Source organism: Dipodomys spectabilis, unplaced genomic scaffold (genome assembly GCF_019054845.1).
Source record: "Dipodomys spectabilis isolate Male_0828 unplaced genomic scaffold, ASM1905484v1 ptg000329l, whole genome shotgun sequence".
In the NCBI taxonomy this organism is placed as follows: Eukaryota; Metazoa; Chordata; class Mammalia; order Rodentia; family Heteromyidae; genus Dipodomys; species Dipodomys spectabilis.
In genome coordinates this window covers 1686710-1712897 of record NW_024871006.1, presented here as the reverse complement: position 1 = coordinate 1712897, position 26188 = coordinate 1686710, and the positions used below count along the sequence as shown (strand labels likewise).

The 26188-nt window shown below is 37.2% G+C and overlaps 1 protein-coding gene across 2 annotated transcripts in view; it reads left to right on the top strand.

Moving 5' to 3' along the window:
- The window catches only part of Cep112 (centrosomal protein 112), a 344883-nt gene that overhangs the window by 252389 nt on the left and 66306 nt on the right, over positions 1-26188 (top strand). For both annotated transcript variants that reach the window (XM_042665492.1, XM_042665493.1), the window contains 2 exons: positions 8891-8953; positions 15433-15582. In XM_042665492.1, coding sequence (XP_042521426.1) covers positions 8891-8953; positions 15433-15582 — 213 coding nt within the window. The remainder of the gene's footprint in view (positions 1-8890; positions 8954-15432; positions 15583-26188) is intronic.

The following is a 26188-nucleotide window of genomic DNA, read 5'->3' as shown; positions in this document are numbered from 1 at the left end:
GGCCTCTTATTCTTGTTGTGGGTAACTTTTGCCTTTATTTTCTGATTACTGTATCAAGAAATTTACCATCTTTGTTCTTTAAAAAATACACTGTTTGGGCCCATTGATTTTCTTTTTTTTTGTATTAAGTTTTGCCATTTTATTATTTGTTTTGTTTGCCTTACATTTAATATGTTGCTGTTTTTATCTTCAGCCTTATATCACTTTATAACTTTTCTTTTTGTTAGTAAGTGTGAATTTAAAACTAAAAATTATTTAGCTGCATTCCATAAATACATGCTTCTATTTTATCTATCTCAAAGTATTTTCTATTCCTTTTTAAATTCTTCTTAGAATTTTGGAGTATTACTATGTACTTCTTCAACTCTTCAAATACTTGGAGAATGAGATACATTTCCATCATGATTTCATATTTAATTTTGTTTCAGTCAGAGAGAATATCCTTTGTATAAGATCAGTCCCTTTTATATTATAATTTGTCTCATGGCCCAGAATATGATCCATCAGGTGAGTTGATAGCATTCTTAAATAATTTGTATTTGCTTGTTCTGTCAGTTTCTGAGAAAGAAGTATTGAATTCTCCTTAGTGAGAATTCTCCTCCTTGTGAGTTTGCTTATGTCTCCTTTAGTTCTGTCAGTCTTTATGTATTTTGAACCACTTGGATTTAGGTACATGCATAGTTAGAATTGTTCTACCACTTCTATGAATCAAAACTTTGAGTTTTAATTCATAAAAGTCTTAGTTAAGTTTTCAGTTGTTGATATATTTTACAAAATATGCTTTAATTGTAGCCTACTTCTTTACTTACTGTTGGTACATCAAGTATGAATTGTAATTTCCTTTCAAACTTCATGCTCTCATTTCCCTATTCTTTTCCTGTCTCTGCAAATATTACCCATACTATACTGCTTTAATATTGCTTTTCACATCAATTTGTCATTTAAAGAAGCTTGAAAATGAAAATAAAAAGTATATCGTGTGTGTGGTGTGTGTGTGTGTGTATGTGTGTGTGTGTGTGTACTTAATCATTGGTGTCTAGCCAGGTTTCTATATACCAGAATTTTTCTTTGAAATTCTGTATTTTTTTACTTTAAGTTAGAAAGGATATTTGCCCTAGATATGTAGTTTTATATTGACATATTTTCTTGGAAGAATATCTTAAGTACTCATTTTTTTCTGACTTGAATTACATAAATATGAAATCATCAATGTGTCTTTTTAATATATGGGTTGTCTAACTGCTTTTAAGATATTATCCTTCTTGTTCTCCATAATTTTATTATAATTTATTTTGATGTGGTATTTTATGTTTGTCATATTTTGTTCAATTATTTTTTGGACTTGTGGCTGTAGAGAATTTTTTTCAATTTGGAAATTTATCGACCATAACATTCTCAAGTATTTCTTAAACCTCTCCTTCTGGGGTACAGTTACACATATGTTAAAGGGCGAGGTATTGTCTCAGTAACTACTAAGACTACTCACTAGTCACTAAATCTGCCCTTTGTCTCTGGGAATTGTTTTCAGAAGTGTAAATTTCAGTCCGTATATAAAGTGGTTGACAGTTCTCATCTACCAAGTAAAATGCTATGCACACTGCGTGGCAGAGAAACGAGCTCACAGGGCGAGCTGTTGCCTGAAGATTTGGAGAGACACCAAACCACACGATGCATAGAGAATACTAACTTGGATAAATGCAAAAAACAAAACTATACCAAAACATATTATAAAAATATAAAAGATAAAGCAATAAAGACAAAATTTGATGGATATAAGAGGTAGGTGTCCACTTTCTAAGAAAACCTGCAATTATGAAAATGTGGAACAAAATATTTAAAGTATTGAGACAACCCCATACAAGTGTAGAATTCACTGCTGTGAAAAAATATTCTTCTAAGGTGAAGGAGAAATTCAAATTCATTCTTGAACAAAAATTAAGGAAGTTTGTTGTCAATAGATCATGTATTATAAGATATGTTCAAAGAATTTCTTTAGAAGTAAAATAATATAGGCCATAAACTTGTATAAAAAAGAAAAGTAAAACAAAGTTTTTTCTATCATTAACAAATATTCTTTTTTTTTTGGGGGGGGGGGGGAGGTCTGGTCGTGGGCCTGAACTCTGTGCCTGGGCGCTGTCCCTCAGCTCTTCAGCTCAAGGCTAGCGCTCTACCACTTGAGCCACAGCACCACTTCCGGCTTTTTTCTTTCTGCTTATGTGGTGCTGAGGAATCGAACCCAGGGCCTCTGGCATGCAAGGCAAACGCTCTACCACTGAGCCACCTTCCCAGCCCAACAAATATTCTTAACAGATTCAAAGTAGTAATAGCCAAAGTGATCCTGTACTTACACAGACTTTTATGTATGTGAAATAAATAACCACAGGAAGTAGGAAATTAGTATTTTGCTACATAAGGCATTCACCTACCTACCTATTCAGTATTACTTGAAAGTAAAATATATTTTAAACTTTAGGAAAACCACTAATAATTAAAATTATTACTGATAGGCTAAGAAAGGAGAGAAAATAGATTTATACACAAAAATGCTCCCTGTAAATCACAAAAGGCAGAAAAAGAATGGAAAACAGAAATAGGAATGAAAAAAAGCAGTGAATTAAAACAAGTACTAATTATCCAGACACTGATCCAATGGGTTGGCTTGTTCTCTACAATTGAGCCAATTTCCATGTCTGGCTTTTTGCTTGTTAATTGGAGTTTCTTGGATTTGTCTGCCTGAGCTCTGTTCTCAGATTTCAGCCTCCTAAGTGGCCAGGATTACAGGTGTGAGCTACCAGCACCTGGCTTTAGTAATGACTTTAAATGTCAGTGGCCTAAACATGCCAATTAAAAGACAGAAATTGTCAAAGTGGAAAAATAAACAAGACTCAACTCCATATTGTCTACAAGAAGCCTACCTTGAGTATACTTAGACTAAAAGTAAATGGTAGAGAAAAATACCCATGTTAATCATAATCAAAAGAAAGCAAAAGTAGCTATATTAATTTTAGACAGAAGACAAGGCTTACTTTAAAATTGCTGTTTTTCTTCTCTTGTTATGTTATCTCTGTTCAGGATATCCTGCAGGTGATGGTATAAAAATTATGTTTCTAGTGAGGTACTGGAGGCTCATGCCTGTAATCTTAGCTACATAGGAAGCTGAGATCTTCTGAGGATCACAGTTCAAAGCCATCCCAGGCAAGAAAGTTTCTGAGACTCTTATATCCAATTAACCACAAAAAAAAAGAGCTGTAGCTTAAGTGGTAGAGCACTAGAGTTCAAGCCCCACGTGCCCAGGAGGGAGGGAGGGAGAAGAGAAGAGAGGGAAGGAGGGAAGGAGAAAGGAAGAGAGAGAAGGAGGAGGAAGAGAGTAAGATTTCTATATAGAAATTAGAGCTATTCATTCAGTTAGTTATTTTTGATTGTACTAGGGTTTGATCTCAGAGCCTTGTCCTTGCCAGGCAGATGCTCTACCACTTGAGCCACATCTCTAGTCCTAAGCCTTTTGTTTTATTTTGGTTTTGAGTGTGTTTTACTTTATAGCCCAAGCTAGCCTCAAACTCTTTGTCTTCTTACCTCAGCCTCTGAAGTGCTGGGATTACAGATGTGCACCATTGAGCTTTAAGACTTAGTTTAAAATAGCTAAGCCTAATCTAATTTATATAGAGAAATGAAAAGTATTTTTCAATTATTCTTCTTCATCTCCAAAGTATTGTTAGAGTATTTAATACAAACTAGTCTCACTTTATCTACAGTATTGAATATTCCAGTGAACCCTAATACTTCCTAAAATCTTGAGACTTATACTATATTTCCAAGGCCCTTTCTTTCTCCTCTAAATGACTTCATCTTGTATCTCACTGTATTTTTCTCCACAGTCTGTATACAGTTCTCAAGCCCAGATGATGTACCATTCCTCCCCCTTCATGGAAAAGTGGAAGCAATCTGAACCTTTCACCACTGTTCTGGGAATCATTAGCCTGCACTCCTAGCCAAAACCATCTCCTACCCCTGGAACTCTGGATTGTATCCTGTATTAGTCTTCACAAAATACATTAATTGGTGGATTAGACAATGGAAATGAGTTAGGGTTTCTACCTATGAATATAGAGGTGTACTGTTTACTATAACACATTCTCTCTCCTTTATTTAAGGATATATCTTAAGTCAATATCTGGTGTTATCTGTGTTTCCCTCTCTACTGCTAGAATATTCCCATCAGCCTACAGATGTACTGTTAGTTCCCTGTTATCTTACAGAAAAATCCTCCTCCTCTTCCTCCTCCTCCTTCTCTTCCTCCTCCACCTCTTTTCACTCACTCACCTCCCCTACAGTCTTGTCCCCATTTTGTTCCATCTCAATAATGAATGTCAAATAAACATCTCCAAACTTAATACATCCAAACTGATTAGTGGATCTTTTCCTAAAAAATCTATTCCATCCATAGTTTTTCTCATGTCAAATAATAATAATCTTATTTTCTAGTTGCTTAGGACAATTCTTGAGGTCTTTCTCTCTCTATTATGTTTTTTGTAATGCAACCTATTCAGCTGGTTCTCCTGCCAGTTTTTTTTTTTTTTTCATGGAATTTGACTGCTCTCACCTCCTCTGTTGCCATCCTGTGTTATTTGCAGTAGCCTCTCAGTTGCCTTCTTTGTTGGATTTTTAGCTTGAACAGAATCTATGCTGATCTTTTTAGAACACTTCAAAATTTTCTCTTACTCATATTAAATCCCTATTCCTAGCGAGGCACTGGTGACTCACATTGTAATACTAGCTACTCAGAAAGCTAAGATCTGAGGGTTGCCAGCCTGATCAGGGAAGTCTGTGATACTTATCTCCAATTAATCAGCAAAAAGTTGGATGTGGGCTCTGGCTCAATGGTAAAGCACACATCCTTTAGTGAAAAAGCCAAGGAAGACCATGAGTCCCTGAGTTCCTGGCCCATTACCTGTGTAAAACAAAGAAACAAACAACAACAAAATCTCAGCAGTCCCATGTGAGATTCCCCAACGCCTCTTCTCTCTCAAATATATGTTGCTCACGGAAGATGTTGCATCTGACTCCGCCACACTGTCCTCTGCACTGTGCTTTTTCCATGGTTTGCTGGTTACTGTCTCAGGGTTCTAGCATCATCGCTTTCTGGAGCCTGGATGTTCTCTCCCTGGAGTTCACCATGACTTCCTCATCTCCTGCAAGTATTTACTCAACTGTTGCCCTCTCAAAGAGACCTGCTAAGACTTTCATGTTTATGAAATTACAAAGCACTCTTACCTTTCATCATTTCCCTACCTTTCGTCATCTTCTTTGCCTACTTTATCTTTCTCTATGGCAATCAAACCATCTAAACTATTACTTTTAAAAGGTATGTTATCACTCCGGGCTAGCCAAATGTCCTATCACTTGAACCGCACAAGATAGGGTCTTGATAACTTTTCACAGCTTCAAATTCACAGTCTTCCTACCTCCATCTCCTGAGACGCAGGTATTACAGTTGTGTACCATCAAGCTCCACAAAAATTGCGCTATTTACTCTATTGGGTAAACATTTCATAGAGGTAGGAAGAGATTCTTGCTTGTGTGTTCAATGCTATAGTTCTAGAATTTAGGAATGAGTCATTTGTTTAGCTATGAAGGAACTGGTTTGGGTTACTGAGATTCAAGAGCCAGCCAGCCACAGTCCCTGCAGAGGAACTGCTGCTGGCACATAGTCTTTCTTTACTGACCAGCATCTTGGAGAACTCTTTCTTTATGACACTGTAATTAATTTGTGGATTTTCTAGTGAGTAAATGTTTTTAAAGCCCTTAGAATAGTGCCTTGCACATGGTAAGAGCTCAATGAGTATTTACTTTAAAAGCAACAAATACTTCTTTGAGCATTTTGTGATAAGTAACATTGGCAGAATGTGAAACAAGACCAATAAACCTCAAGAGGTTCTTGAGGCTCTAATTCTGTAATGGAGAGGGTCCTTATTAATCATTGAGCTGGAATTGAGTCCGACACTTACTAGAAAAATAGCAACAGTCACATGCCCCATCTACTCTGGAGAAAAACAAAACTACCCTGTGCACTCAATGGGAGTGTAGATGCAGAGATTTATAGAATGAACTCCACGAAGAATTGCTTTTGAACTTAAGTGCATGTTTCATATGGTTATGAAAAGTTAATTTCAGAAGTATGGGGTTGGGCAATATTAAGAAAAAGGGCTGTATATAGTATCTTTTTCATCCTTTAAATGAACATATTTGTACCAAGCAATATGTGAAGGACTTGTACCTGTCTTTCAGGATCCCACAAACTAGCAGAAGAGACACGTAAACTAGATGTCAGGAGTTCAGCCTATGCTATATAGGGACGTACTCAGAGTAAGTGTCTTCTTCATCTCATTGTGACAGTGAAATAAATCATTCACTGCCAGGTAAACATGGTAGACAGAATCACTTGTTTGTCTCCACTCGCTGAGGAAGTCCTGTTAAAGTGCAAAGAATGAAATGAAAAGAGGGGCTGGAGATATAGCTCAGTAATGGAGTGCTTGTCTCCCATATTTTAAGAAGGAAGGTGATGGAAGGAGGAAGAAATTGAAAAGAACATAAACAGTGGTTTTTAACCTTAGTTTAACCCTGGCTAAACATTAGAAATAGCTGCAGAGATTTGTTTTAATTGCAGTACCTGGTCTGTATCCCAAATGAATGAAGTCAAAACTTCAGGATATAATCCAGGCATTTGTATTTATATAGTATACTTTTTGCAGTGACAGAGAGAAGAGATAATGGTGGTACATATAAGAAATCACAGCATTTTTGAACTTCAGAAAGGACTGAATCAAAATGGACTTGGCCTAACTAAGCATAACAAAATATGAATAGCTTTTGGGAGAAAAGACACTATACCTATTACAGCAGCAGAATCATCCATGTTGCTCAACTTTAGGGAATCTTGAGGCATTGGAGGGACGAGGTACGGAGTTGATGGGGAATAAGTACGTCTCTAAATGGCTTTAGAGAATGGATAAGAAACAAACAAATGACAAGATTACCCATCTTACCTCATTCACTCTGCCCTACTCTTCAGTTGCTCCTGGAGGGTTCTTAGGTAGAGTTGAGGGCAAAAAATGAAGACAGAATTGCGCAAGAATGGCCAGCTTCAATACCCAAGCACCCTTTTGCAGACCAGGAGCCAGATCTATGCTGCCAGGTCTTACACTGAAGGATCAGCCCGTGAAGAGACTGGCACAGGAGAACAAAGCACCTATGTAACATACCATGGGACATCCAACCATCCACAGGCTGTATAGATCGGAGCTGCTTCCAGCCAGTTTTATAAGGTCTCACCTTAAATAAGAAAGCACACTAAAGAATGCTAGACATTTGAGAAAAGTGCCTGAAGTGAAAGACAAAGGCTGGAGAAAGTAAATAAGGGAACTCTGACAAAACACCCTTTGGTGAACTGAAAAACCTTTAAGTACATATGTGGATAGGTGCACACATAGTTGTTGACAGGTTAGATAGGTAGATAGATATGTAGATATGAGATTAGTAACCTCAAGAAATACCAGAACTACCCTGTGAGGCATTATACACTGTGCTCTGGTGGATAGAGCCTTAGGCTCTGCAGCCGGGGGGGAGGATGAGGACTATGTCCTGTCCTATCACCTCCTCGCTGTGTGATGCTGGGCAGATTACCTAACCTCCCAATGTCTGTTTCCTCATTTGTGGTTATGCTGCTGTTTTAAAGAACAAAAAAGCTTCCTTAGACATTATAATGATGCTGTCAGAATCTTTTTTGATACAAGATGAGGTTTTAAAGTAGAAATTTAAAAAATAGCCAGACACTGGTGACTCATAATCCTAGCTACTCAGGAAGCTGAGATCTGAGGATTGCCTTTGAAGGCCAGCCTAAGCAGGAAAGTCTATGAGATGCTTATCTCCAATTAACTACCAGAAAAGCTGGCAGTGGAACTGTAGCTCATGAGATAGTGTCTGCACCTTGAGCAAAAACACTCAGAGACACCAGCCAGGCCCTGGGTTCAAGCCCCAAGGACCATGACCTAAAATACAAACTTAGAGGTATAAAAATCAGATTAAGACAGAGAGATGCAGGCAGATGGATAGACAGGATGTAGGAAATTATGAGAGTAATGACTCAAAGTTTTCCCAAAAATGAAGACTATAAATCTATATAATTGACAGGAAAAGGGATCCATCTAGGGCATGTCACTGTGACCTTTCTGAGCACTGATGAGAGTGAAGATCCCAAACACTTCCAGAGAGCACAACATGGGTTACATCCAAAGGATTGGAGCTTGAAGAACATAGGAATAATCAAGTTCTAAGCAATGTGGACTTATTCTGTTTGATTTAGATATATTTGTCACTTCAAAGGACAGGTCTGTGTTGGGCAGGGTCGGGGCTCAACTCTTTGCTTATTGAATCCAAAATTCTCATATCTGCCTTTGTCCAGGAGTACCTATTGCTTTTATTTGTAAGCTGATGTGAAAGAGTATTAAATTTGCCAACTTCTTTTCCTCCTCTTTCAATTTTCTGTCCCCTTTCCTGCATTTCTCCTCCCATTTCTTCCTTCTTCCCCTTCTTTGCCTTCTGAGCTTTCACACTTTTGCTGTGTCTATTTTTGTCTCTCCTCCCTTTCTCTTTCTATCCACAGAAGTCTTGTGTTTGTCTAATAATTGGCAGGAGAGATCTCTTTTTTCTTTAGCTTTTTAAGTGATGAATAGTTGGCGTCAGATCAAAGACAAGCCCTGTGGTTTTCTGGCTGCCCCAGAAGGGCGGTGCAGCTGGCGGGTGTCCCAGCTGCCTGGTGATAGGCATGTGGAAGATATACCAAGCTCACAGGTCACTGTGTGTGTGTGTGTGTTCATGTGCGTGTGTTTTTCAGGCCAACAGCAGGCTGAAGCAGATTGAGAAGGAATATACTCAGAAGCTTGCCAAATCTTCCCAGGTAAGCATCAAGAAAAGAAACAAAACAAGTAAAACTAATACAAGAAGCAGAAACAAAACTAACACATCAAAGCCTTTATGCTTCAGAGTTGAATTACTTCTCAGTAAATTTACTTCTCAGTAAATGGCATATTGAACCATTTCAACTAATACACACCCTCTGTCTCTGTCTCTGTCTCTATCTCTGTCTCTGTCTCTCTCTCTCTCTGCCTCTGTCTTTGTCTGGTTTTTTTTTTTTTTTGCCTTTGTCTCTCTGTCTCTGTCTTTCTGCTTCTCCCCCCACATCTCTCTCTCATGCTCCAATGTTGTAAAACCAGCCTGTACACTTGAGCAAGCCCAGGCTGAAATCATTTCAGAAGTACAGGAGATACACACCTACATTGTGATGTAAGCGTGTTGATACCATCTGTGCTTTTCTGCAATATTCCATTTCACTGCACCTAAGGGCTACTTGACAGCATAATTCAAAATGACAGCTCTAGGTTAAATCAGCAGTTCAACTCTGAGTCTTTTGGAGAAAAATAAAAGAATTGTGAGTTTATCTATTCTTGCTGTGTGTTATAGTTTTACTATAAGATCCAACAACTGAATACTTCACTTGAAATATAACTATATAAGTAGTTATAATGTTATTCACTACTATCATTTAGGGAATCCCAAGCATTCTTTAGAGATATGATTGATTTTAGAACAAGTAAATCCTATTTATCTTCTTTGCAGATGGAGAAATTAAACAATTTGGTTTGTAGGCTTCATATATAGTCCTTTTTAAATCAGCTTGTCTTGGTGTCTTTCCATGTATGCAGAAGCAAAATTAAGTATCACATAGTAGGACTAACATCAATACGACAACAAAATGGTAATAGCTAATGCTATGAACTCTTAACTGCTGATAGTTAGTCTTTACTCACAGTACACAGGTTGCAAACTCTTACTGGCCCCATTTTTCCAGTTAAGAAAACTGAGACTCAGAGAGACAAAATCACATGAATGAGTGACTCAGCCAGGACAGGCTGGGTCTGACTCCAATGTGGTGATCCTGAGGCTCAGCCCCAGCCTGGTCCAGCCCCTTACATTTTTAATATGGTAAAACTTCATTGGCAGTTATCTGTAAATGTCCTCAAATCTATAATTATTTCTAAAATGTTTATGTTCTACTACTCTCATCCCATTGGGAAAGCAAAAAGTCTTTGTTTAAGCAAAGAGTTATACATGTTTATTCAAGAGAGGATGATAATATAATGTCCTGGTTGTCATGATCTAGAGGAAAAAGTATGAAGAAATGTCCTTTTTAGTTCACTGAAAAAGATTCTTCCCATCAACAGGATTTGTTGGTGGGTGAGAGAAGGTAGTACTGGAGTTTGAACTCAGGGTCTTGTACTTACTAAGTAAGTGCTCTACCACTTGAGCTATGCCCCAGCCTTAAAGAAATCTTACTATTCTAAAATTCCTGGCTGGTATACATCTACATTCTGCTTATTTTGCTTTATGTTAAACAGAAGAGGCAGACTGAAAGTGAGATATAAGATAACTAATAAAAATGCTTAAGTAATGAGAGTGTAAACAGGAATACTTAAGTTTATCTAAAGGAATGTATGAAGTAGCCTGATTATATGACATTAAAGCAAATTAAATGTAAGTTAATATGGAAGAAAGCCTAAGCTTTCTGCAACCCGAGATTTGATGCCAATCCTACCACTGTGTGTCCTTGAGTAAGCTTACCTGCCCTCTTTGGAATTCAGTTTCCTTATTTGTCAAAGGTTGGAAGCATTACTTACCTCATGAGATTGTTTTAAGTATGAAGTAGAACAATGACAAAATGCACTATGCCTCATACATACTAAAGAGCTTCATAACTGTTAGCAATTTTGTAGTAGCATGAAAATTGCAATAGAGAAAAGAGGAAGCAGGGAAGAAAGTTTAAAAAGTCTGGAAGGAAGGAGGAATTATTTCTTCAGATAGTATTGAACTCATGCCAGTAATCCTAGCTACTCAGGAGGCTGAGATCTGAGGATCACGGTTCAAAGCCAGCCCGGGCAGGAACATCCGTGAGACTCGTATCTCCAATAAATCACTAGAAAACCGGAAGTGGCACTGTGGCTCAAGAGGTCGAGCATTCGCCTTGAGCTGAAGAGCACAGGGACAGCGCCCAGGCCCAGAGTTCAAGCCCCATGACTGACAAAAAACAACAACAACAAAGTATTGGAGAATTGATGAGATTTGGGTGCTATTTTCCTAAGTAAAGACATGAAGAAGAAGGAGATTGAAAACCCAGCCAGTAACATTTTTCATGTACTGTAGCCACTATTTTATAAACGAAAGGATAATGTGATACCTAATAAGAAAAAAGAGCCAGAAGCCAGTGGCTCACGCCTGTAATCCTAGCTACTCAGGAGGCTGAGGTCTGAGGATCATGTTGGAAGCCAGCCAATGGCAGGAAAACCCATGAGACACTTATCTCCAATAAACTACTCAGAAAAAGCCAGAAGTGGTGCTACGGCTCAAGTGGTAGAGTGCTAGCCACTCAGGCCCTCCCTGAGTTCAAGCCCCAGGACCAGCAAAAAAAAAAAAAAAAAAAAAAAAAGGAAGGAAGGAAGAAGGAAGGAACGAACGAACGAACAGATGAACGAAGGGAAGGGAAGGGAAAGAAAAGGAAAAATAATCTCAGGAAGGATTTTAGTAGCATCAGAAAAGATGGCCCAACCTTTTCTTAGAAGGATAACCTCATGTTTTGTTTTCCCACCTCTGAATACATATAAATATGGCTGTTAATATTGATATCTACAAACTGGCATAAGAAACATTAGTCTACAATGCTAGTCAATTCTGAGAAACAGGTTATTTTTAAATGAACATTAAAAACCAGAAGCATGGATTGACTTTTTCCACTTTCAAGTTCTGGTTTACTGGAATCTCTAACTCATATCTCATCATGCTGATGCAAGTGCCAGAAGCAAAGTTGCTTAATTCTGTTTATCAGACTTTGAAAAATCTCTCAAAAAATTAATGAGTGCATTGATGATGGCTGAACTGGCATTTAAGAGAGCATCAGTTAAACTTGGAACATATTTTAAATACTTTCCTCCTTTAAAGGAAGTTATATAATCTTTCAGATCTTATCAAGCCCTTAGGATTTAGTAGTGTGTGTACAACAAACCATGGGCACACTTGAAGCCTGACTCCTGAGATTTTCATCATCTCCATGGCATTCTCAGCACTGGCACTATCTCTGGGCACAATCCCAGATGACACCTCCATCTTATTACATATTTGTGTCTTTTATTTCAGTATCATATATTAACCTTGCCTTTCAGTTTTAATGTAGATTCCTCACTCAGCTCAGTCATTTGATAGTCATTTTTTTAAAAAGAGATGGTGCCATTTTTCAATAGTATGCACACTGAAAATGTGAAGAGGACCGAAGGTGAGCTGCCTACCAAGCCCACTCAGTGCCAAGGGACCAGCTCCCTTTCTCCCATCGGATGCAGATTAATGCCCATAGACACAAGTGCCACACATGTTCTACTCTTCAAGGTCTTGTCATTACCCAGGGAAGCAGCCAGAAAACAGGGTATAGCAAGGGGCCACTCCTTTCTGTGTGTGTCAGGAACTCCAATACTTGCCTGCCCTTCCTAACTATGGCTTGTCTGGTTTGTTGCATTCCACAGAAAAATTTTAGGAACTAATATCTCAAACTATACCACAATCTGAAAAACAACAGAATGAATTAAAGATTAAATGTATCCTCAGTTTGGAATTCTTTTATTTTAGGACCTTAAATAAGACCCCTAACATTTATGCATGTGTTCTTCCATGGGTTAGATTGCTGCCATTATCAGCCCAAAATAGTTCTTGTTTTCCAAGATACTAATTTTTAATAACTGTATGAAATGTTCTAATTCTTTTTCTGAAGCTAGCACATGGATAAACAATTCAGAGTAGGAACATTGGCAGTCTCTTATAGTTCTAAATTAGAATTCAATCAGAATTAGAGGGGTTTTATTATGATATAGTCACAATACATACAATGTATTTGCCTTCATTCTCTTTAGGCACATTTTAATGATATTATTCTGTGAAAAAGCTAGATTATCTCAATACTATTTGCCAGATTTTTTTTATTTGCCACAATTATAGTTCTACTACTTAACTATGTATAGAGTGTTAGTCCTATGCATTGAACTGAGGTAAAAATAGTCCATTTTCTTATCTAATTCTATGGCTAATAGGCCTAAAGATCATGCCTTGTCCCTTACCTAAAGCATGTACATTAACCTGTTTATTCTGTTTAATGCTCAGTCCTAAAATATGTAAACATTAAATCTTATTCTTAAAACCCATGTTGCTGCTCTCCATCATCATAACTGTCAGTCTATCAATCAGTTTGTCTAGCCAGTGTTTCACCTCCAGTGTTCTGACACCCTTTCCCTGGTGTCACCTGCACAAGTCATGAATGTAGCCTTCCAAATATAATCTCATTATTTCTCCTATAAGAATCTCCCTTCTACCCCTTAAGAAATAAGGATTCATTTTCTGCACAAAAGCAAGTATGCTCTTCTCAGACCCTCCTGGATTCCACTTTCAGTTCCTCCAAAAGCTACATTTGTTTCTTTTTGATGTGCTGTTTTCCTAAATCTTTTAAAAATGATTTTAAGCCCTTGTGATCACTTGAAATGCCCTCAAATATTTTTATCTTTTGCTAATCCCAATCTTTATATATTGAAGAAAAATAGGGGTTACTTTAAAAGTTACTTTAATGTACCTTAAAAGTACATTAAAAGTGTACATGTGATTAAATTGGTCAGAACTAAACATAACACACAAAACAATTGAACCTATCACTTCCATAAAGTTTTAGTTTATACAACTTGAAAAATGGAACTATTTTTACTGTTTGGATCTCTGTTCCTACATGGTATCAATTATAAATTTCAGTTTAATCCAAAGAAATGGGGCTCTTTCTTACCCCCAGTTCATCTTCTGGCTCTATAACTGGGAGTTGATTATTCTGTCCTTCAGTTTTTGATACTTATTGTAACAATCTATCCTGTTTCGCAGAAGTGCTAGGAAAATGTAATTGAGTGGATGCCACAGTGGAAGCAGCATCTAATCACAATGTAGGCAGCAGATGAAAGCTATCTCAGTAAATGAATGTTCTTCCACACTGTAGGTAGCAGAAGATTCTCATTTGCATTTAATAATATTAACATAATGCTATTACACTTTATCTTCTCACAGTTACCCTAATATTTGATTATCAGTTCTAAACTTGGTTACAGTGAGTTTGAACACTTATAAAAAACATTCTGTATAATGCTATTATTTATTTCAATAGAAACAACTAGTATTTCTATCAGACTGGGTTTCTGAGGACTCTATGAAGTTTCTATTATTTTATGATGCTGTGACCTGGTTTTGTTTACAATTAATAGTGACAAAAAGTAATCTGGCTCCCCTCTTAGCACCAGCAGAATTATATTCTAATACTGTTTCTTTTATTAGAAGAAACAGCCATTTCCTGCTTTCAAAAAGTCATCACAATTGAATTTGAAAGGAAATGGATACATCCAAAGCAAAGGAACAGGAAAGCTCTCTGTAGACCCATTAAATATCAGGGATCTCTTTTCACATGTTCATTGGGGAAGTTGGAGTGAACCCTGTCCAGGAAGGAACCAATTCTCAAATGTAGACAGTTCTGGAGTCTCTGAAATGGCAAGATGCAAACCAAAATAAACTGTCATGAATATGTAGCAGTTAAGAAGAAAGCAACCTATTTGGAAATATAAACTTCCCTTAAACCAAAACCTTGTTGAAAAGTCAAATCCACTTGTTAGAGGAGTGGATTAGTGCAATGATACATCTGTGGGCTTCACCTTTTGCCTGTCTCCTTAGTTGGAAGTCATCTTCAACCATGTCAAATATCTGACCTCTCTCTGTGCCTCTGTTTGTTCATTTATGAAAGAAAGGTGATAACACTTATCTAACAATAGTAAGTGACACAGAACTTGGAGTCTTTAACACAATATGCAGACTTCAGTGAATACTCACAAGTTATTGTATAGAATTAGGTGACCATGGAAATGACCTCTGTTATTTTGGGTATTAAAGTTCAAAAATTTATGAAAGACAAAATAGCTTTTCTTATTCTAATAACTATATTTCTCAGCAAAATAAAAATCTGATGCTTTTCATATTTTTGAGATCACAGATGTTATTCTGATGAGTAAATATTGAAGAATGTTATAGTGGAAATGTCTTCCAAATACACTTGGTTTAGCAGTTGTTCACCATTCACAATTTTATTCTAGTCTTTTATTGTGTGGAATTTCATGCATTATAATGCATGATATGTTAATTGAAAATGTGTAGTTTGTGGGATAGAGTTTTGCCAAATCCATTCTTTTGTTAAGCATAAATACATATAAAATAGATGCCTCTCACTGAAGAATTTGAAGTTATAGCATGCTGTTTTCATTTTAGATCATAGCAGAACTTCAGACAACCATTTCCTCTCTGAAAGAGGAAAGCAGCCGGCAGCAGCTTGCTGCAGAAAGGCGGCTCCAGGATCTTGTACAAAAGTTTGAAGATGAGAAGAAGCAGCTGATTAGAGATAATGACCGAGCAATCAAGGTAATCTGAAGACTTCAGTAACCAGTGGTACCAGCTGCTTTAATGTAATTAAAAGGAGGCTGAAATCCCAGCAGTGGGCAGATGAATGCAGGTATCTGGCTTGCTCACACAGCCTGCAGTAATTCCATTCACTGGATTCTACCTTTGATGTATCCAGTGACTCAGGCTGACTTCCCTCTAAGAGATTACATGCCAGCATAAAAAGTCATTTTTGGCAAGCTCAGTCCATTCACATTGGACAAATATTTTTTTAAAAAATACCTTGTCCTTTTTCTTGAAAACCACTTTGGAATTGTCTCTTGAAATTAGAATGACTGTTTCAGTCCAATACTGCTGCCTAGCACATTCAGAAGTCAGCCTCCAATTTACAGTTTGTTCATCCTTTTATGATGTATTCGCATAATGAGAAATAACCTGTTTGTTCCAGGCCTGGATTGCTAGCATTTGATGTGCTTTGACACAGGGCAGGGTTGATTGTTGCTACTGAGAACCAAGGTAGTGTCTAAATGACTTCTGAGAATCACACCTTAATAGCAACAGAAAAATCCCGGATGTGATTCTTTAGGTGATAGGCAGTTAGATCTCAAAGTCGTTTTTTTTTTTTTTTTCTTGGCTTCATAGCAGTGGATATTATTGTAAGTGTCTGCATCATGCTGTGTTTAATCTGTGAGGATAAGCATCTGGAAACCTTTAAAAAAAATAAGGCTTAAAAGAGAACAAAAATTTTTAAAAGAATTCCCAGCAAAAGATGATTTTTCAGTGACTTTGTTGTAACAATACTTAAAGCATGTAGTCATACAGAGCAAAGAAAAATAAGTTCTATATACGGAGGTATATATTTCTATATATCTTTTAAGCCTGGATGGTATTGAATAGCATAAAAAGCCTTCAGAGATGGAAACTTTTGAGGCCAGTATATCAGCCTCCTCATTTTACAGGTGAGGATGTAGGATTTTGCTAATGACATTTCTTCTGTTTATTTATACCTGTGGGCTTTTTTCCCTACATATGTTTGGAGACAAAAAGTTTATTTTTCAGATTCTGGTGATTTTAAAACACCTTTCAAAGGTTTTTTTCACTTACAAATACCCACTTTTCTCTCACACAGACATCAACAAGTTGTAGACTTTGTTTGAATTGTTCTGGCTATATAAAAGTTTCATTTTAAGTGAATTTCTTTTCCACTCATGTCTAAATACCATGTGTGAGTCATTTTGAAATTTTAAATAAACAATGGAATCTTCCTGTATAAGCAAAAGGAAAAAACATGAATTAAGTTGCCCCTAACAACATAGTTCTAAAGTTGTTTTGTGATGACTTTTTAAATAAAAAAACTATAACCATTATAATTGCTATTTTAAATGTTTTCTTTTTTGTCTGAGATCAGGACTTGAACTTAGTACCTAATGCATTTGCTCATTGGCTAGCTCACTTACCAACTGAGCCATGCCTCCAACTCCTTAAATGTTTTAGTCTTACAGTTTTAATCCACCTACCTGTTAAAAGGGGAGGACATTTTGATACTAATTTCAAACATAGCTCCAAATCACAACTGAATTTTAAAATGGTAGTGCATATAAAGCACATTTTAACAAAACATATGCACCAAATGTTACTTGAAAATAATTTAAATTGTAGATAAGATATAATTCAGTTTTGATTCGCTCATTTTTTGTATAGAGAGTGAAGTGTTTTTCCTTTACTACTAATGTACATTAAAGTAGCTAATAATAATAATAGTTGTTATTGTTATTATTATTAGCACTCATACCCTTGGCTTTTTTTCTAGGATGCATCAAAAATATTGATGGGGGAGTTGGGGAGTTAGATGAGGGAAAGAGTGCTTGCCTAAAAAACATAAGGCCCTGAGTTTGGTCCTCAGCACCATGGGGTTGCAGGGGTGGGGGGGAGCTAAAAGGAATTAATGGAGAAATAACAGGCAATATTTATTCAGCATGTAGCATAGTATATGCTAGACTGTCTACCAAACATCTCATCCATCTCATGTTCCATTGCTCTATTTAAATTTCACAATAATTTTTTCATTTCAAACTTTGAAAACTCATCCTGTGAAACTACAAAATTAGCAAATGTCTTGAAATCTGTATATGAAAGCTAAATGACTCTGATTTATTCATGCAACACAATCTTCAAAAATGTAAAGAAAAAAGTAGATCTGAAGATACAATCATCTTATTACATTCTTTAAAAAAGAGAAGTTCCTTTTATTTTACAATCCACAGTCCTGCTTCAAAATGTATCATTTTATTGTCTTGGTCATGGATGTTTCCAAGATGGCAGTTTTCTTCACTCCCATAGGTTCTGGCTGTCAGAAATCCCAGGCCCTCCTTTACCTCCAATTGGTGTTGGTTATCCCTGCCAGTGATCTTCCTCATCTTTGCTTCTGGAGTATTTCCTCTGGCTCATCATCTTTCTCTTTATTAAAAGCTGCTGTGATTGAAAAAGGTTTGGTAGCAAGAGTCAGAGCAATTCTTTAATTTTATCTGATCCAAGTATGATAGATGTGTCTTCCTTGTTCACCTATGGTAAATCCAAACTTAGAGACTTTTTTGTAAGCTTTTTTGGGAGATCTACAGCTTCGTTTTCAGTTAATCACTTCTCAGGCCATGGCTGGGACTTTCCCTTCCATTACTCCAGGACAGCTGGCTGTGGCTTTTTAACCTTCCCTCCTGCCTTCCTGCTTTCCTGCCTGCCATTTTCCCACCGTGGCCTTTTCTATCCCACCATGGCCTCTTCTACCCTAATCTTTATGAGGAAGCTATTTCCAGTACAAAGATTAACCAGCCCAAGACCATATTATCTAACAACTGGTAGAGCCAACTCCAGTCATTTTCTTACTTGAGAGCCTAAGCTATTTAAGTACGATAGCATACCTTCATTATCCTACATTGTATCTATAAAAATAAGTCAACCAACCAAGGACCCAAATGGACCTGGAGATGCTCCTTCTATCCTCCCATCTGTCTGAATTTTTGCCACAAAGTTGTTTGATTTGTACATTCCAATTGTATTTGAGTGTTTTATGTATATATGTATAGGCACATGACAAACATAGACACTCTAAACCAAGAGGTTTAGACTACGTCTGCAGATATATCAACAGTACTGTGGAAAAGGTAGGCATGCTAACTGTGAAACCTACTCTAACCTACTTTCAGCTGATAATGAGCTGAGTTCTTTCAAGTCATTGATCAAGAATGGAGAGCAAATCCAGTACTCATTCCACCAGAACTCACAGTAATGTCTGTGAGTATTAAAGGCAAGCTTTAGAAAACATTTGAGGTAGAAAGTAATCTATGAGAGTCCACTGAAAGACCACCAGTCTGTGCAGTATAACTTGATAAACATTTTGGAAGGGTGATTCCCTGTCACTATTTACTTGTTGGGAAGACCTGCCTAGCCTTTGACCCACTTTCAGAATTTACCCTGAGGTGATGATTAAAGAGTTGGAGTGTACTTCAACTAGTCAAAAGGATGCTCAACCTGGCATCTATTCAGTAATGCCCTTTACAGAACTTCTGTTCTGTGCCAGGCACCTGTGACACCATTATTCTCTAACACCTTTATGTATCTTTCACCATGGGTAATAAACTGGAAACTGATATACTGAAAATGTCAGAGAAAAATATTTAAGTATAGTGAAAAGATTCATAAGACATGTTTTCATGAAGATACGGGTTACAAAACATGTAAATATGACTCTGTTTTTCAAATAAGAGTCCATATCAAGAGAAAAATGACTGTAATCACATCAGAATTTTACTAGTAGATATCTGAGTGATAGATTTTTTGGTGGCTTTTCTTATTATATGTGTGTATACACACACACACACAAATATATATGTATATATAAAATGAATCACTTTTGTCCAAGTGTAATTTTTTTATCTTTTACCTGTAGATTTATAGGCACATTCTAATGACCACATATGGGGGAAACCATGCAACCTATTTTTTGAGTGTGGCTTACTTCACTTAATATAGTTTATTGGAGATAAGAGTCTCAGGAACTTTCCTGCCTGGACGAGCTTCAAACCATGATCTTCAGATCTCTGCCTCTTGAGTAGTTAGGATTATAGCAAAAGCTACCAGTGCCCAGTGGGTTGTTCATATTTAAGAGTGCAAAACCAAACCATTGAAAACCACTGCATAAATGTTGCCTCCTTTCCACTATCAGCTTCCAGTCTTTGACAGAGATGCCATGCTTTCTCTGACTGCAGGTGCCATGGAAGAGTTCTCATGCTCTGTGTAAAACATCTGCGAGAATACCTGTTCATCACTTTAATAAAGTTCATCCAAACCCTTGAGGCTGGAAGCATTTTTACACATCAGAAATATGCTGACTTAATGTGATATTAGCTCACAGATCAAGACTCTGATAATGAATGATGTCACTTTACTATTGTGAAGTTTTATTTATGGAAGCAGTTTTGTAAATATTTTGCTATGATATAGCACATATAAGGAAATTGTGGTAACAAATATTTTGCATTATTGGGCAGAATCTAATAGAATACAGTTTGATACAATCTGAACCCATACAGTAAAGGGTCTGGGGAGAGTCTCTACCAAAAGCTGTAAGCCAAAGCCAAATTATCTGAATGTTAGCACTGTCCACTGAGCTAACAGGTCATCTGAAGGGAACATTCAGAATAGTTTTGAGACTGTAGAATATTCTTCTGGCCTCACTACACCACCAGAGATAAGTCCTTTCTTTTGAAGCCAGTGTATTGAAAGTTTCTCGCTGTGAATCCAGATGTCCAAGCAGAGATTTCATATCAAGGAGAAATGTTGTAAAATTTTGCTTGTAGGCATAGAAAAGAGATTTAAAACATTGAATGCTTCTCTCCCTTGGCCACTTACTGGAGTTCACCAGAAAAGGTCGGCTGCCAGTAGGACATCTAGAAATCTGGTCTGTGTTACCAGGACTTGATGAGGGGAGAGAATATTTCATAAGATTGGGCAATTCTCACTGTGCTAAAAGCTTACAGGAATCCATTTCCCAAAGAATAAAATTACAAACCTCATTGTGGGGTTTTAGTAGCATTGAGAAACAGAATTCTCAATGGCTAGCATCGAATGGCTTTGTTTGGGACCTGTTCATTATTTAATTGTCTCCCCTGCATACATGTCCTAAAGGCACAGAAGAAAGTGGCATTTTCTTTGTGTCCTCTTATATTAGAATTAATAATGCTAAGAATAGACATGCATTTCCATCCCACCCAAGAAGGCTTGCCTGCTAACTCAGAAGGGAAGACAGAGCCATTCAGTCCTAGGAGCATAAAGCATAAGTGCCATTTTCCAGGAAGAATGCTCTGGAAGATAAGATTGGATGCACTGTGACAGTGGATTCTGACCTTGTAGAGTAAGGAGAAACAAAAATAAATGAGCAGAGAAAAAATGAACAGTTCTCTCTCAGAAGTATGTACCCCACACCTTTCCTTGCCATTCTGTAGCAAGATTTTATTTCAAAACTAATGTAAAAATGCTTTATTCAGAGGATAAAATACTTCAAGTGCTAGGGAAACTATGTTTAGCCCTTGATACATTGACCCAAGTCACAGTTTGGTGAGTAAATGTGTAGGCCTGTGCATGTGCAAGTAATGAAAAGAGTACAGACTCAGATTCCCCTTCACCAGGGGTTGAGAGAATTGTGCTCTTTGGAACTTAGCAGGTGGCTATATTATTATTGCATGGCCCCCAAAAGGAACTAGTTTGATTAGTGGACATACATGGATTTATTTCGATTTTTTTAACATTTAAGAATTCAATAGATATTTGGAAATTTTTAAGCTTTAATACCAGAGCTATATCTAAGATGGTTCAAAGTGAGTTTAATGAACAGAATCCTTGCTGAAATATATGTATGAGATCCAACAACCAAAATTACTGAGCAAAGATCATGCATCTACTGTCTATATGCACATACAATAATAATATATTTACATATGCATCTGTATTTAGAAGCATTGGGTTATATAGAATCTCATTTAATAGAAGACTTGAAATGATTGATAAGCTCATTTTAATAAGTTTTTTTATTGTGAAAATACTGTACAGAGGGGTTACAGTTACATGAGCAAGGCAATGAGTACATTTCTTATCAAGCATTGTTGCCTCCTCCTTTGTTTTTCCCCTACCATCCCTTCCTTCCCAACCTTCACAGCTACATTCCCCAACCCTCCCTGCCTCCCCCACCCCCCCCCCCCCGCCTAAATTGTAAAGTTTGTTTTTCAACATAGTGTCTTGTACATCTCATTGTTACAATGGGTCAACCTGTATACCTATTTAAACATTTTGTTTTTTCTCTTCCCCTCCCCAAATTAGACGGACATCAAATACAGTGAAAACAGGGGTTCATTTTATAAAACAATTTTATGCTGTCTTGACTTAATTGGCTGTTTACTCATCGCTAACTATCTGAACTTCTGTTCAACTTCTGATGACTCTTTTTACCATTTACCTTTCAACCTTTTCATCATCCACCAATGTGAAATTTATACTTCTTCATAGTAACTACCAGGATATTATCTCTTCTTTCCCAGGATTTATTCATAGAATTTCTCACTTTGATCATTTCAGTGCCTCTTCCTTCAACTTCTTTGGTTAACAGCAGCAACCAGGTATATGATTACCGGCAGGGATGTATGCTGGGGTCAGTGTGAGTAAGCTGGTGGGGATTGTGGTGGTGGTCAACCTTATCATCATAAGACATATTAATGTTGTGCGAAGAAGAGACCTATGCCATTCTTTCTCTTATAGCTCTTAATAGCTACCATCCAGCCTCTTCCTCCCTTTTTTTCTAATATATATCTAATTCAACTCTTATATTGATTTCCAAAGTCCCTTTGGTAATCAAAGTAATATAGGAAGTCTGCAAGGTAGCCTATTATCTCTTCTCCAGATTCAACAATATCTTATAATATCATCCAACTTCATGGACCATTTAACTACATTGACCAACAGGAATTGTGGGATATTTTCTGTAAATGCCCATGTAGTAAAACTTGTAGGCCAGGTGCTGGTGGTTACTTGGAAGGAAAAGAAGAATCTTGGTTCAAGGCTAGTCTGGGCAGAAAAAAAATCCTCAAGATTACTTCACAACAAAACAGTGATACATAGCTACTAGAAAAAGGCTTGATGGATTTCACTCAAGTGAAAGCCTAGGTAGGAAGTGAGACCCTATTTCAAATTAATCAGCAAAAAACAGGACTGGAGGCATGGTTCAGCAGTAAAAATGCCAACTTAACAAGCACCAAGTCCTCCAAGTTTTAGGCTTTGTAAGCCATCACATCTTCTCAGTTCTTGCCTTGTGGTAACAAAGCAGCCATAGATAACAGGTCAACAAACTGGTATGACTATGGTCCAATAAAACTTTATTTAAAAAAAAAACAAACTAAATGCTAGGTTTGGTCTGATGGTCATAGTTTGCAAATGCTTGACCTGAAACTCATTTTGTTCTTATCTTAAAATTTACTTCTCTTTTCTGCTGAGCCCTTCTTCCTCCTGGTGGGTGTTCCTCATTTTTACATCCTGGCCTTTTTCTCCTCCTTTTCCTTTCCATGATGGGTTCTCTTCTGTGACTTCAGCTGTCACCTCTGTGTAGATAATGCCCAGAAGCCACAGCCTAATTCCTGATTGGGTCCTATATCTTGCATTGCCCATAAATCATCTTCCTTGGGAGGATGCACTACTATTACAAAGTCAGTAACTACAACATTGAATTATTATCTGCCCTTCGAAATTGGCTCTTCCTTCCAGTCTATCAGAGTCCCCCTGATCTTCTGTTTCCTGTTAGAAGGTTTGAGTTCATCTTTGTCCCTTTCTTTCTTTCATGCCAGTTTATCTCAAGTCTATCACCAGAGTTCTTGAATGTATTTCTTGTTCCTCTGATACGACCCTATTCAGACTTTTCCCAACTTGTGATTGATTTAAAACAGCCTCCTCTCAGCTAATGTCCCTGCCAAAACTCTTTCAGTTCCATTCCAGTATGAAGAACTCTGCCAAAGAATTCTTAAATCACTGTGATTTCCCTGCCTTACAAAGAGTGCTTAGAAATCAACAGGGAAAAAACTAAGAACCCTGAGGACCAAAAAAGCAAATGATATGAACATGGAGTTCAGACAAAATATTAACATTCAACAAACATGGAAATTATACTCATTCTTACTCATAACTAAAAGAACTAAGTTGGGTATGATAATACATACCTATAATGCCAGTATGTGGAATGGATAGCCAGAGAATCATGAGTTCAAGTCCACCCTGGGTTACACAGCAAGAATCTACATCTGTATCATAAAGAAAGATGCAGGATTCGAGGGGAAGCAAAAGGAGGAGATGAGAAGAGATAAAGAGAAAGGAAACACAAGAGAAAAGAAGAGAGAGGAGGGGAGAAAAATGGGAAATCAAAACTACTGGCATAAATTTAGAATTTGGAAAACACACAAACTAGAAGGTGAGCACATAGCCAGAAGCACCATCATCTCAAGAAAGATAAACCAATTCAGCCTCTTTGGAGGTCAGCCTGGTCATTTCTACCAACATCTCAAATACATAGACATTTTTGCTAGCAGCTCTACTGTTAGAAGTTTCTCCCAGGCTGTACTTGGAAGTATGCATTACACCTTTCTGCATTTCTTGAGCAAAAAGCTGGGCAAAAAAAAAAGAATCATGATCCAGCCACACAATGGAATGTTCCAAGGCCATTTACAAAGAATGAAGTCAATCTCTGCATGACTATTAGACAAGATTGACCGTAGGTAGTGAATGAAGAGTGTTGAATGTCATATACATTTATATTTTCCTGATTACAGTTATTTAGGGGGACTGCATTTTTTCATTCTATCTTTTGATGATGTTTTATTTCCCTACAATGTCTCACCAAGTTAATTAGAGCATTGCCTGTAGCCTCAAGATCAAATTCTTCTGTCTGGCTGTCAGAGCCACCCAGACTTCCACTGTCCTTTGACTTACATCCTATTGTACTCAAGTAGATCTTCTCATTCCCATGAGCCTGTTTTGGGTTCCTTCTGCCTGCCCCTCCTGTGACTGAAGCCTCCTTATCTCAGATTGTCAGGAACTATCAAGGACATATCAAGGTCCCACTGACCACCTCTATGAAGCTCTCCCAGCTTCATAAAGCCCTATTGTTAATGCTTGACAACTTTATATTTTGTGTCTCATACTTCTGTTTTCTACACAGTAATGGACACTAAGTAGTTAATTTAAAAAATATAATCCCTAGTTATTAAACATTTTAACATTTACCTATGATTGATTGTTTTAAAGGCAGCTTTTTAAACATACCAGCACCAAGCTTGGTGTTAAAGAACGTTGGGACTCTGACAACCTCCTTCTCCAAATCTGTGTTAAATACTTAAACCTTTGGGTTAACACACTCCTCTTTTAAGATGTAGGCATCCTTGATATGTTAACATATTAATTTGTGTTGTAATGTAAAACTGATCAGAGATTTTTCTTCCTATTAGATGAGATCATCTCTCATGAAGTACTAGGAAGAAGAGGGAAAAGAGGGAGAGGCGTAATTTGGCAATCAGGCATATAGCATGAAAGTGGTGTCCGGGATGGGGAAGCGTCAGGCATCAGGAGAGGTTATATAATGAAAGGCTGAGGAGACTAGATTGGGGATGGAAGAACCCCTGGAACAAACTGACCTGAGGGTTCACCAGCCTATCAATAGACTTTGTTCTAGATCATCTTCATTGGTACTGAACTTTTAACACCTGATTAGACAACTTTACTGTACATGAGTCTGTGCTTAAGTGTATAGATAGACATATATGAATACTTTGTAAAAAGAAACTGAAATGCATGTGTGTTGTATTTTTCCAGAAAAATGAGTGAATACACTTACATGTTTTAAGTATTACTCTGTCTTAAAAACATGAGAACATGATGGAAATGGTGCTGTGGCCTAAGTGGTAGAGCGCCAGCCTTGAGCAGAAGAGCTCAAGGACAGTACCCAGGTCCTGAGTTCAAGCCCCATGACTGACCAAAAAAGAGGCCATGAATAAACAATTGCATTATCATAACTGATTCTACATAAATGTGCCTAGTAAATCAAGGAAAAATGTTAAGATAGTTGTAGCTAATTATATTTTTCATGTATATAGAGTTATTTTAGGAGATTTGTTGCAGAGAATATATATAATATAGACATTAAGTTATATAGCTAAGCCGGGTGCTGGTGGCTCACGCCTGTAATCCTAACTACTCAGGAGGCTGAGATCTGAGGATCGCGGTTCAAAGCCAGCCCGGGCAGGAAAGTCCGTGAAACTCTTATCTTCAATAAACCACTCAGAAAACTGGAAGTGGTGCTGTGGCTCAAGTGGTAGAGCGCTAGCCTTGAGCTGAAGAGCTGAGGGACAGCGCTCAGGCCCAGAGTTCAAGCCCCACGACCGACAAAAAAAAAAAAAGATATATAGCTATCTTAACTTAAAATTTCTAAGGAACTAAAATCATTAAGTTAATCAAATTAACATGTCAATCATATTACATGTATATTGTTGTCCAAATGTATATAATTTTGAAAATTGATATGATACTATCTTGCCACCGAAAA